This window comes from Stenella coeruleoalba (genome assembly GCF_951394435.1).
Source record: "Stenella coeruleoalba genome assembly, chromosome: 2".
In the NCBI taxonomy this organism is placed as follows: domain Eukaryota; kingdom Metazoa; phylum Chordata; class Mammalia; order Artiodactyla; family Delphinidae; genus Stenella; species Stenella coeruleoalba.
Genome location: NC_137147.1, coordinates 138,737,646 through 138,750,152, shown reverse-complemented (window position 1 = coordinate 138,750,152; position 12,507 = coordinate 138,737,646). Strand labels below are relative to the sequence as shown.

Below are 12,507 nucleotides of genomic sequence, written 5' to 3'. Positions count from 1 at the left end.
TCTTACACACTTAATAAAAAAATTTAATAATTAAAAAAATTTAAAAACTGAGATCCCAAGGTCCTTCCCCACAATCTATTAAACTAGGGATTACCGAACTTTTTCTGTAAGGGGCAAGATAGTAAACTTTACCTAAAGGCAAAACTGACAATACTACATAGGCACTTTTATAATGAAAAAAAAAAACAAATTTCCACAATTCTTTTATTGATAAAATTCAAAACATATAATGAGCACAATTTTTTTCCTAATAAAGGTCCAAGGAGACAAGTATAATTCTTTGCAGGGGGGGAAGGGAGACAACATTTCCCTTAACTGGGATTCAGTGTTCCACATCATCAAACTGATTGCAGCGTTTACATGTACAAATCATTCTTAGCTCGTGATACAAAAACAGGCAGTTCACCCAAAATTTGGCAATGCCTGTGCTAAACCAATGTCCAGGGGTGGAGCCAGGAATCTGCATTCTACATGCGCCCGGATGATTCTGGTGATGGGCCACGTTTGGGACCCAACAGACTATACAATTTTCAAAGTCCTAACTGTCTAACTAAGGACCTCCGGTTTTACAGTGGGAGGAGAACCCAACTCTGCTGCTTACCAGCTGTTTGACCTACTCTCTCAGCCTGGATGATTCACCCTCACAACAGAGGATGTCACCCTGCTTGGCCTATCCTTAAGGAGTTGTTGGGGGATTAAGTGAGATGATCCATGAAGTGTTATTAGTAAACTAGGTCCTGGAAACCAAGGACATGCCAATTCTGTTCAGCTTTTTGTCTGATAATAAAAGTGGGAAATGCATTACACGCACGCTCCCACACACACCACTGCCTGAGTGGCTCCTGCTTATCTTCTCATTCCTCAAAATGTGTCCCCCAACACCTAAAAGACCAGATTCTAACCAGATGTGATGTGCTAACCCAAACTAGGGAAGTGTATGTACGGCCTCCCCCTTAAAACCGACAAGCCAGAGAGCCTCTGATCCTGACCACCCACCTCAGTATCTTCAACCAGGAGGCTGTCCAGTCTTCTCTCTCACAAGGTGGCAATTTTCAAAGCCAAGGAAGAAAAAGCTCTTCCCCACAGTCTCTTACAAGTAAGGGTCCTTCAGGGGAGGGAGTATAGAGGTTGAGTATGCAGATTGGCTGTGATAACATCTTTATGCCTTGATTTCCTGTGCTAATATAAGGATTATAATAGTACCTGCCTCCTAGTGCTGCTGTGGGGACTAAATTAACTGATATGTGTAATCCACTTAAAACTGTACCAGGCATAGCATGGGTGCTATACAAGCATCAGCTATTATTATTGTTGTTCTCTAAACCCTAGAAATGCCCAAAGTTGTGCTGCATCACACCCCCGCCTCTCTCTGAGAATAACACTATCACATACTGAGCACCTGAGGGCCAGATCAAGCCAGTTTTGTCACTGACTCATTAAATAGGATTATTCCCATTTTACAGGTGAGGAAACCAAGGATCAAAGAGGTAGGTTAAGTTAACCGGCCTGAGATCACAGGGGCAGGGCAGTTAACTTATCTTACCTCTGTGACACGAGGAATTTACACTTAGGCCCGTGTGGTTCTACTACCCAGCTCCCCCGTGAAGCCCTCAGGCTCAAAACTACCATAAGCAGCAGCAATCCAGTACCAAAACATAACTGACCATGTCCATATGGAACTCATGCTCAATTTTCTGCCTCTGGATCCCTGGTAGGCTTGCATAAACTGGAGTTAATATCAGCCTACTTGAACCCAATTAGGCAGTAAGTCAGTCTGGAAAACATGATGTGACGTATTCCAAAGGTCAAAGTTAAACCTGGCTTCCTGAGCAGTCTTGGCCGGGCACTGCCATGAAAGCTAGTCTCCATGCAGACGTCTACCAGAGTTTAACCTGTGAGGTGCTTAACCAGCATGGATATCAGCTTTTAAAAAGTCTCAGACAGATGCCGGCGACGCGATGCCTTGCCTGGCTCACAGTCAACCCCCAGAGAAAGGCAGTTAGGAAAAAAAAACATTTACTTTTTAAAAAGCAACGCCTTATTCCCTAATCTTTTCGGTTTAGGGTTACATTTACTACTGTGGCTGCCTTGCCCTGGGCAAAAATAAAAGGGGGAGGGGCAGAGAGAGAGCAAGGGGGCCTCCCCTAGCAGCCAGCAGGGCGCTGCAACACCCACCTGAAACACCGAGCGCGACCTACCTTCCCGGAGAGCCCAGCCCCGGAGGGCGTTTCCCCAACGCATCAACTCGTCCCTCCCGGCTAAGCGGCTGCTGTCCTCGGCTTCAGTCAGGGCCGCTAGAGTCGCGTGCGCCCCTCCCAAAAGAAACCTCATGTTTAATTTCTCCCCCCACCCTCCTATCAGTTCCGCAGAAAGAGCAAACACCAGGGCGATCCGTTCGTCTTTAGGGCCACATTGAACTACGTCTAAAACGCCTGCAGGAGGAACGACGAAATACTGGCGAGAAGAGGGGCGGGGGAGGCAGGGAGCGCGCTGGGGGGTGGGGGGAGCACTCGCCGGGAGGATCGTCGCCCTCCCGGAGCAACGGCCGCCGCAACGCTCCAGCAGAGCCTCAGGCCGTTGGCAAGGGGCGGGGACCCCCATCGGGGCCCAGAGCACAACTGGGGGTCCCCGGAGCCCGCTCCCCCTGCTGCCTCCACGTCCGGGGCCGTCGGGGCGATGGCGCAAGTCTGCGCCCCCCCCACCCAGGGACAACAGCCACGGTGACAAAATGGCAGCCCGGCGCCCGGCAGTCGTGCCACAGGCGAGCAGGGCCCCGGCGGCCGCCCCTGCCCCCCAGTAACGCCTCGGCGCCCTTCGGGCTCGGCCTCCGGCAGGCCTGGCCGTTACAAAAACAATAATAATAAATAAAACACCTCGAGCTCCAAACCAGCTCGGGAAGCCAAAAGGCCCGCCCTGGGGCCAGTCCGGCGCGCCCGCGCCCCGACCCGCACGCGCGAGGCCCGGCCGCCGGGTCGCCCGGCCGCCGGCCCGCGCCCTGCGCCGCATGGAGCCCGGCGCCCGCATTAGGAGCCCCGCGCTCGGCGCCGGCCGCGCCATGGGGGAGGGGAGGGGCGGGCCGCGCGAGACCCGGGAAACATGGCTGCTTGTCCTATTTCGGCGTCGCGGCGTGGCCACCAGCCCCCGGATCAGAGTTGGGAGAGGCTCCGAAGGTGGGTGTGTGGGGGCCCTGGGGGGAGCACGGCAGGGAGGGGTGCAGGGGGCGCTCTCTGGGAGCTATTTGTCTTAAAAACGTTTAAAAAACCGAGTTTCTCCTCCCTCACCCCTTTTGTCCCTCATTAGCTAGCTTTCTCCCCCTCCTCCGCAAACGGACAGAAAGTGCCCCCTCCACCCCCACCCGCGCCCCACCCCGCCTCAAGGTAGGGGGCAGGCGTGTGGGCCGGGAGACTCGAAGGCGAGGGGGCGTAAGCGTGAGAAATCGCTCCCAGTTCGGCGCGGCGCGCTCCCCTCCCCCAGCACACACTCGGGAAGTTTAAAGAGCCGGTTCGACCCGCTTTCGATCTCGCTCCCAGTTGGCCAGCAGCGGCGATAGGGTTGGCCGGGCGAACCGCGCCTCCGCACCCTCCCTCCGCGACCCCGGCCCCCTACTTGGCGCCCTTCCCCCTCCGCACGGGGGGCTTCCGGAAAGTACGCGGGAAGCCCGCGGCTCCGGCCCCCTCCCCCATCACCACACCCAGCCCCCCAATCCTCTGGCTCGGGGTCCAAGCTGGGATGAAACCGGCCAGAGAAAGGCAAAGCGCCGGCAAATTGTTCGCGGAAACTCCAGCGTCCTCCGGCGGGCAACCCCTCCCCTCCCTCCGCCACCCCCTCCCCGCCCTGCGCGCCATAAGGCATTGCACGTCTACAGTCCACAGCTGCGTTATGATGGGGGGGGCACAAAAAGGATCTTGTTTTCAAAAGTCTCACTCAGGTTTGGGGGAGGAAGTAGAGAAAAGAGGAAGCAAGGCCTGCCTGCGCCAGGAATTCGGGTTTTAACGGGCTGGAGGGGCGACAGGTCAGCGCACAGTGCTACCCCAAACTCCCAACTCTGTGGAACCCTGGCTACAGGGCTGGGGTGAGGGGTCCTCCCGCCCGCGCTCCGCTGGTCCCCGGAGGGGCCACGAGAGGAGTCAGCCAGCGTCTCCGCCCCAGACCCGGGGTCTCCTCCGCTGAGCCTCCAACTCACATAAAACAGTGTTTGAAAGCGAGAGGGAGACAAAAACGGGCGTTCGAGTAACCCACCCTCACCTTTCCCCTCCTCGGGGGTAGGCTTTTGCCCGAGCCTCCCAGTTCCCATCGGTTTAAGTTTCCTCCGGCCGTACTCCCGCTACTGCCCAATCAATAACGGCGACGGGAAGGCAAACTCCCATCCCGGAGCTGCGTGTCTGCTAAGCCCGCATAAATCTGGACCCAGCCAATACCCACCACAAGCACCAGCTCTGGGCAGCTCGCGTCCTGACAAAGTTTCCCGGGCCCATTTATTAACTGGGCGCCGAATGGCTGCCAAGGAGCCCACCTTAGAGAAAGACGGGCCGGGGGTCGGGGCCGGGGGGGGGGGCGGCCAGGGCTCAAAGCCTAGCATCTTAGGGAGGCCGGAAGGAGCAAGGGCGAGGGGGGACCGGGACATAGCCTTTGGGTAACTTGCAGTAGCGATCGCGCGAGGTGGGGAGGCGCGGGGATTATCTGTGCCTTTGCACGTTCGAAAATCCCTCCCCCCGTCTTCCAATTTATCCTCCCTTCGGAAGGAAAGGAAGAAACATCAGCATCTGGCCCGAAGGTGGGGTGGAAAGAGTGAGGGAGAAAGAGGAGGAGAGGAAGGGAGGCAGAGAAAGGGAGGGAGGGAGAGAAAGGGCGCGTTCACGAACACTACAAAGTTACAAATATGGCTCCCCCGTCTCTCGCCTCATCACTGCAAAGAAATGAAGACGCACTTTAAACTCGAGCCATTCCCAACTCCACTGCAGCCCCCTCCCCACGCGCTCTCCCCAGGGGCCTCGGCCCACATTTATCAGAAACTAAACCGGACTCGCGAAGCCCAAAACTTATTGTGTGTGTGCGAGCGAGCGAGCGAGCGAGAGAGAAAGGGAGGGGGAAGGCGCGGGAGGGGGGCGGAAGGGGGGATTCATTTATAAAATATAAAACCCCCTTTTTTTGTTGTTAAATCCAGGAGGCAGCCCCTCTCCTCCTCCTCTCTTGTTAATCTTTCCCTCAGACGGAGTCACGGGAGCAGCGAGCTCAGAGGGTTATTTTGCCTCATTCTCTCCGACCCAAACGCGTGCGCCCGCCGGCCCCCGATGGGTGCACACTCTCGCACCCACACTCGCACACGCGGGAGCACACGCACAGGTAGTCACACACCAAGGGCAGCGGCGGCGGCAGCCAGAACATGCTCGGCTGGCACTGCAACCCCCCAACCTTGCAATTCATTTGCAGTCCGACCCCCAAACCCACATCTCCCGGGCGCCCCCCTCAAAAAAAAGTGCCTCCCCCCAACGCACACACACACACACACACACACACACACACACACAAAGTAGGAGAATGGACCGACAGAGATATTTTTGGCAAATGCTCACATCAGAGGGCGTCCTGTTCCGCAGCTCTAAATGAATCCGTTTGTCCATGTCCATCTCTCGCGCTCTCTCTCTGCAGAGGCTCCCGCGCCGGCGGAATTCAATCAATAAACCCCGAACCCACGGCCGCGCGTTTTAGGACTTTGAAGGCTCAACCAGCTCCGCTCGGTTCTCGAGCCCCCAGCACCCGCGGCGCACACTAACCTGATCACCGTGGAGGCGGGATTGGCAGCCCGGAAGAGTGGCAGCAGCCTTAGCCAATCGCCGCCGAGGGTCTCCGGGCAACAGCGAATGGTGGCGGAGGCGGGGGGGAAGGGACCAATGGGCGGGCTGCGCAGCCGGCCAGGGAGGCTCAGCCATTTGGTTGTGGTGCCGGAGACGGACCCCTTTAGATTTCGGGGCGGCTGAGGAGCGCGGCGGCAGCTCGGCGGCTGAGCAAGGGGGGTGGGCGGAATGTAGGGGGAAGGGAAGGTGACTGTGCCTGGAGGGCCGAGCCGCCCGGCCTCGCCAGCCCGCCGCCGCCTCAGCGTTTGGCCGGGGGCGGGGCCGCAGGTGCGTTATACGAAAGGGAGGGGCGCGGCCGAAGGGGCAGGGGGTCGGGGTCCGCGCCGGGCCAAGGGCTTCGTGGGGTTGCCCCGGGCCTGACCGCGCCGCACGACCGGGTTGTGGAAAGAGGCAGACGGCGAGAGGTCTGGGGGCCGCGGACTGCCCGGCGGGCGGGCAGATGAAAGGCCTGGAAAGAGGGGAGGGGTCAAGGGTGCGGTGGGGGGAGGGGCTGGTCATTTTCTGGGTCCAGCGGGCAGAGCTAGTGGAGCGTGGCTGCTGCCCCCCATCTCCTCTACGGGTTCCCACCCCCGGGCTGCGGCTCACAGCCCGCGCGCCCCTTCGCCTCCCGCCTCGTCGTAGTCCAGCCGTGGCCATCGCAGCCCCTTGAATACATAAGTAAATAAAAAGCAAGATGCGTCCACTTCTGGATGACTTGCCTTGCGGTCTCGACCCTCTCCATGGAGAGGCATTTCAGTTTGCATGTCAGCTTGGAAGGAGTGATCACCAAGAGCCACCCGGGGTTTTGTTTAATCAATAAATGAGTGAAGACCATGGACTAAGAATTGATGCTGAATACTTTGAATATTTTAGAAAATGGAAAGGGAAGGTGCTAGTAACTCCTGGTTTTCTGGACCGAACATAATTTATGGGCTTTATAGACCTAGTGAAAGAAAACGGCGCACAGTTTATTTTAATTGTCCACCTGAGTCATTTGGTTCAATCTGGGCTGCCAAAGAGGCTCTATTTGGAGCACTTTCTCCAAGTTTTACGGTTTGCTTGCTTTCGGTTTTTTGAATCACATTAGTTGTAAGAGACCTTAAAGCCTTAATTCCCACTTGGTTAACAACTTATGGCCAGTTCTAGGACTGTGTTGTGTACTGCGTTGGCTGCCTATGTCTGTTAACAAATCACGGGGATTGTTGTCAACAGGACAGATACATCTCCACACAACTGTTTTTCGATTCTTTTATTTCTACACGTCTACACTCTTCCTCATGCACTTCAAGGTAGTTCTTTTGCATACATTGTGTTTATTTTTCAGGGACATGGGTTCAAGGGAGAGATAAACCAATATGTATGTTGCAAGTTTGAAATATTGTTACATAACACCAATACAGTTTCATTCTTGAGCATACAAAGTTTAGGAGGAAATAAAAAGTGACAGTGTAAATAAAAGGCACATATAGAATGCTTACACTGGGGAAGAAACTGTAGTAACTTTAATATTGTAACCCGATGGATTGCAAATGTGAAATCCTGCAACTAAGCATTTTACTCAGTAAATTCTTCTTTCAGACAAAATATTAAGTGGAATTGGAAAAGTGATCATGTATACTCTGAGTAGCTATGAAATGCAAAATAAAAATGGAAAGCCATTGTTTTATTTCATCTGCATATAAATAGTATGGGGTAATTTATTTGACTTGTTGCCTTAGCTGACATCAGTCTTCCTCAGTTTTGTTAATCTTATTTAGGCCAATTTGTGGAGCTGGAATTTATAATTTTTAAAATTGGCTTCGTTATAAAACATACAGGGACCCCAAAGTTCCTCTCTTTACCAGAGTCAGCTGTTATTTCTGGATATGGTGTTTAAGGTTGTTTCAAAACAGAGCTTTTCATCAATCACATTTAGCCAATATGATGTCTAGAATCTATATAGCACAGGAGTCCTGAAGTTTATGTTCTCTCTGGTGGTAAATGCTCATCTTCAATTAAAAATTTTAACCACAACTAAGTCCACGCCGCTAGCAATGTGATATGGCAGGGTACCTTTCCAGAGAAGTAATCCTTTAAAAGCCAACCAATCAAATGCAGAGATAGCCCCCATCCAGCTCTGCTAAAGGGAAGCAAATAGCTCATTTTATCGTACAAAGACTGGAGAGGATGACTTGGAAGCCCAAACCCCCCGTTAAAAAATGTACAGGAACAAATTAGAATGGAAAAAGTCATGACTTGATTACTACTCAAAATGTTAAACCTAACGGTTGTTTTTAGATAACAGCTTTTGTACTGGTTTTAGAAAATCGAAAGAAGGCTTCACTGGATGTCAATCATTACAGAAGCTGAAATATTCAAAAAGTGTATTTAGCCAATTGAATACTTAACTTCCCATCTTTCCAACATACTTTGAAAGGAGAGATTTTTCTCTCACTTTCACAAATAGATTTCTTTGTAGTTTATTTCTCAGAAAATTTTAGTGATTTTGATTTTTGTTATTATCAAAAGGAAATAGGAATATAGCTCAGCCAAAGCTGAGCCATTTGCCCCAGGCTACTTAACCAAACATCCAAACAAACAATAACAACAAACACTGCCCTTACAGTCCCTATTCTACAGAGTTGTTTCTTAAATTGCACTTCATTGCATATTATAGGAAATAAATGCCCTTGAATGGCTCTGAATATCAGACATATAGTAAGAAAAGAAGCCCCATATCAAGGAATATGGGCTGAATTTTGAGGTGGAGTGGGAAGAGGATGAGTTCCTAACTCCTGAGAGATTCTACAATGGGAGTTAGGTTATGAAAGATGTCGAGTCTGTAACTTGCAGAACTGGATTTGATTCACACTGAGAAGAATAAATGAGATGCAGTTCAAAGGTTTGAGCCCCTAGGGAGAAATGGCCTTCAAGTAAGGAGAGAGATCTTCCTGCCTTACATAATATTTTCCTTCAAGAACCATTCCAAACAAATGAGCAGCCCATCTTATTCTTTAAGAGGTATAAGCAATGGGTGTCCTTAGCCTCTTGATACATTTTGGAAAACACTGTTTTATAAATAACCCACATTGATGTTTCTGCCATTTTAACTCATTTGCCCTTGTTTGGTCTCTAAAGATGGAGACCCTCTGGTTAGCATCCTTTTATGAGTCAAGTTAATGTATTCACAAGTTCAACTTTTTGTTCTTCAGCTTGAATCACATACACTGGAACCTGGCCATAGTACTTTTTCACCTACATCATGGTTCTGCTGCCTGGACCCCAAAAGACAATGATATGGAAAGACTCCAGCTTAATTATGTTCTCTTTTGTCTTTCTATATAAATAGCTTTTAGAAATGTAGATTATTCTTTTTTTCCTCTTGTTTTTTAAAACTGTAGATTGTTCTTTTGAAATTCATGGTAACAAATGTGAAGACTACTGCATTTTGATTTTAATAGCAAAGGTTGAGGTCCAGGATTTAAAAAGTTAACCATTCTTAATTCTTTTGCTTAATAAAGCATTGGATGATTTTATCTCTCAAATTATTGAATAGTTACCTTATCAATGCATTGGTCATGGAGAAAAAGCACTGTCATTATGAAATATATAATGAAAATAGTCATTATATGTGATTTTAAAAATTAATAGTAAAAATCATAAAAGCAGCTTAAAGATAGCTTATAGATAGAAAAATACCTATCATCTATATACTTGTTAGAAACCCACTAGAAATGTTGTGAGTCTGTTTCTTAAATATATTTATTAAGGGTAATTTGGTATTAAGGGTAATTAAGAGGAAAGTTTGTATACCACTCACCACGAAGAAAGCCATAGCTATAATCTCTTATTTTTAGTAGTAATTATGGCTATAAAGGAAAAAAAATAGATGCCTTAAAGACAAATAATGGGATAAGGAGCCATAGAATAAGACTGACTGAGGACAACCTAGGTTGAAAAAATAGAAATACAATTAATTTAGAATCTACAAATTCATTTTAATCTATCTGGGGTTGAAGTTTACCTCTATGAAGAAAAGAGTACTAATGTCTATTAAGATGGAAGAGGTAGAGAACAGATTTTCTAAGAGCTTTTAATATATTTACTATCTGCAACTAGTGTTTCTAAGTTTAAGCATGCCTGGTGAAACTGTCCTCTCAGATTACCTACTTTGTAATGGCAGTTATTATTTGTACATATAATTACTTATATGTAATTCTTCTTAGAGATGAATTTAATGCATTCTGAGAAATTAGTAATTTAAAAATTATTTCTAGTGGAAATATTAGGTCCTCAGGAGAGTATACCTATAACCTGAACTTCCTCTGAAAATTCTGAATTCTAGCAAGTTGAATATAAAAATTACACCCAATGCACTTGACCAAATGAGTCATATGACGACTCTTAGCCAGCAAAGGAACACTGTCCTCTGAAATAATTTTGTATGCCTTATTGTATAAGAGAATTATATCACTTATACGTATGTTTATTCAAAGGCAACTTGAGTAAGGGTGAGAAATACTTTTCACTAGGCTGGACCAACTCATTATGTCTATATTCACGTTCATGAGCAGAAGCAAAGCTATAGATGAGGCAGAATAGCAGGTAAATAGCAAGCACGTTGATCACAATGTGGTAGCACTTTTTATAATAGCTAAAGAAAGAAACAAAGAATATATTCATATACCCAGGAAAAAAGTCTAGGAAAGTATGCACCAGAAAATGTTAAAAAATTTTTTTACAAAGGTTCTCTGTGGGTGATGAGGTTACACTGTTTTTTGTTTTTGTCTATATTTTCTAAGTTTTTCAGTTGATAAATAATTTTTGCAATAAGAAAAAGTTATTTTAATGGAAAATACAGGTATAACAGATTTGGGGGATGCTTGTGCTAGTAGGATTTCTTAGCTGCAGACAATGGAAACTTTCCCTGACCGATACAAACAGTAGGCAATTTCTTATAATCCTGTCACAAACCAAAGAACAAGGTACAGGAAAAGAGCAGGAAGTGGGAAGCTGGGCAGCCTGGAGCAGCCAAGATGGTACTCCAGGTATAGTCTACAGAAGACCCCCCCATACCTTGGAAGTCATCTCTAGGCTGTGGACTCTGCACCCCTCCATTGCCGCGAATGATCTTTCAGGAGCCTTCATTTTTGTGTCACTCCCTCAAGTTTCAGAGCCCTTGGCAGGAATATTTGCAGATGCCCCAGCTGTCCGGGGAAAAGATTATCTGACCCCTTTAGCTCCTACAGTGGGGTGTGTGACCCTGCCTCCCATCTATTTTAGGATTCTGCCCAAAGAGTATTCTGATGCTAGGTGACCAAAAGCAAAATCCACTAAAGTGTTCTGATTAAACCATACTCTGAAGGTTTCCTAATGATCCAAGTTAGCCTTGTCTGAGCTCCTCCCCTGCTCACTGCTGTTTACGAGGAGGAGACGTGCTATAGTCTGAATGTTTGTGTACCTCCCCCTACAGTTCATATGTTGAAATCCTAATCCCCAAAGTGTTGGGTTTAGGAGGCGGGGCCTTCTCCTTCAGGAGGTGACTAAATCTTTATCCCTCATGATTGAGATTTGTGCCCTTATTAAAGAGGCCCCACAGAGCTCCCTAGCCTTTCTGCCATGTGAGGACACAGTGAGAAATCTACAACCTGGAAGACAGCCTTCACCCAACCATGCTGGCACCTGACCTCGGACTCCCAGCCTCCAGAACTGTGAGAAATAAATGTTTCTTTTCATTTGTAAACCACCCAACCTGTGGTATTTTGTTGTAGGAACCCAAGCATACTAAGACAAGACTGCATCACCTATCTAGGATCAACCTAAAACAGAGCTAATATCTGAACTCTTTGATTTCCTTTCAGATGCTTCCCTCTCCAGACCCTAGGCCAGAAGAAACAATGTACTATTGTTGATGTCAATGAAATACTTAACAAATCCGAGCTGGTAATAACTCTAAGACTTTGAGAAGAAGGATGCCCAGTAGAGATAATTGATTTTACATTACAAGGAATTTAGTCCTAAGGGTTATGCTAAACATGAGAATAACCTACAAGTCATTTGTCATGAATAAATGTAAAGATCTCTGGATATCTTGTGGTATAAGATCTTGAGTAGTGATATATTACTGCTGATGGGTTTCTATCTGCTGCTGTGAGCGTATTTTCAGGCTCAGGTGCAGAACTAAGCTGAGGGGTATGAGATTTGTAGTAAAAAATTATTGGAAGTAGGCAAGTGGTCATAGACTAAGGGTTCACAATAGGATGCAGTCACTTTAAGGACAATTTTGAAGAAAAAATGCTGATGGTGAAAGAAATGCAAAAACCACAAACACATCAAAGAGGTTCATATTCCTGGGAACAAAAAGGAAGGTCGGAAAGGATCTGCTTATAGAAAACATACTAATCTTGGGACGCTGTCCTTTTGCGTCTTGCCCCCCATCATTTCAGGTCACTTAGCTTAGACTGCTTTTCAGCTGAAAAAAGCAAATGATACCCTTGCAAGGACTCTGCACAACATTATAGGAATTCAGCTGTTTTATTTTTACAACTATTAAAGCATGGTTTAACGGTTACATGAATAGAAGTTCCTTATAAATGGCAGTAACTTCTCTCCAGAGATGCAGTGCTCAAGATTCTGTTCATTGACATACAAAATGCTCTTCATGATCAATTGTTTTACTTATTAGAATTTAACT

The 12,507-nt window shown here is 47.9% G+C and overlaps 1 protein-coding gene across 2 annotated transcripts in view; it reads right to left on the bottom strand.

Annotated features, from left to right (window-relative positions):
* ANP32A (acidic nuclear phosphoprotein 32 family member A) overlaps window positions 1–6,005 on the bottom strand; it is a 38,831-nt gene extending 32,826 nt beyond the window's left edge. Inside the window, exon 1 of one of the 2 annotated variants that reach the window (XM_079913250.1) lies at window positions 5,775–6,005. In XM_079913250.1, the coding sequence (XP_079769376.1) occupies window positions 5,775–5,930 (156 nt within the window). In that variant the 5' untranslated portion in view covers window positions 5,931–6,005. The other variant, XM_079913251.1, reaches the window with a different exon arrangement.
* Window positions 6,006–12,507: the final 6,502 nt, after the last annotated feature.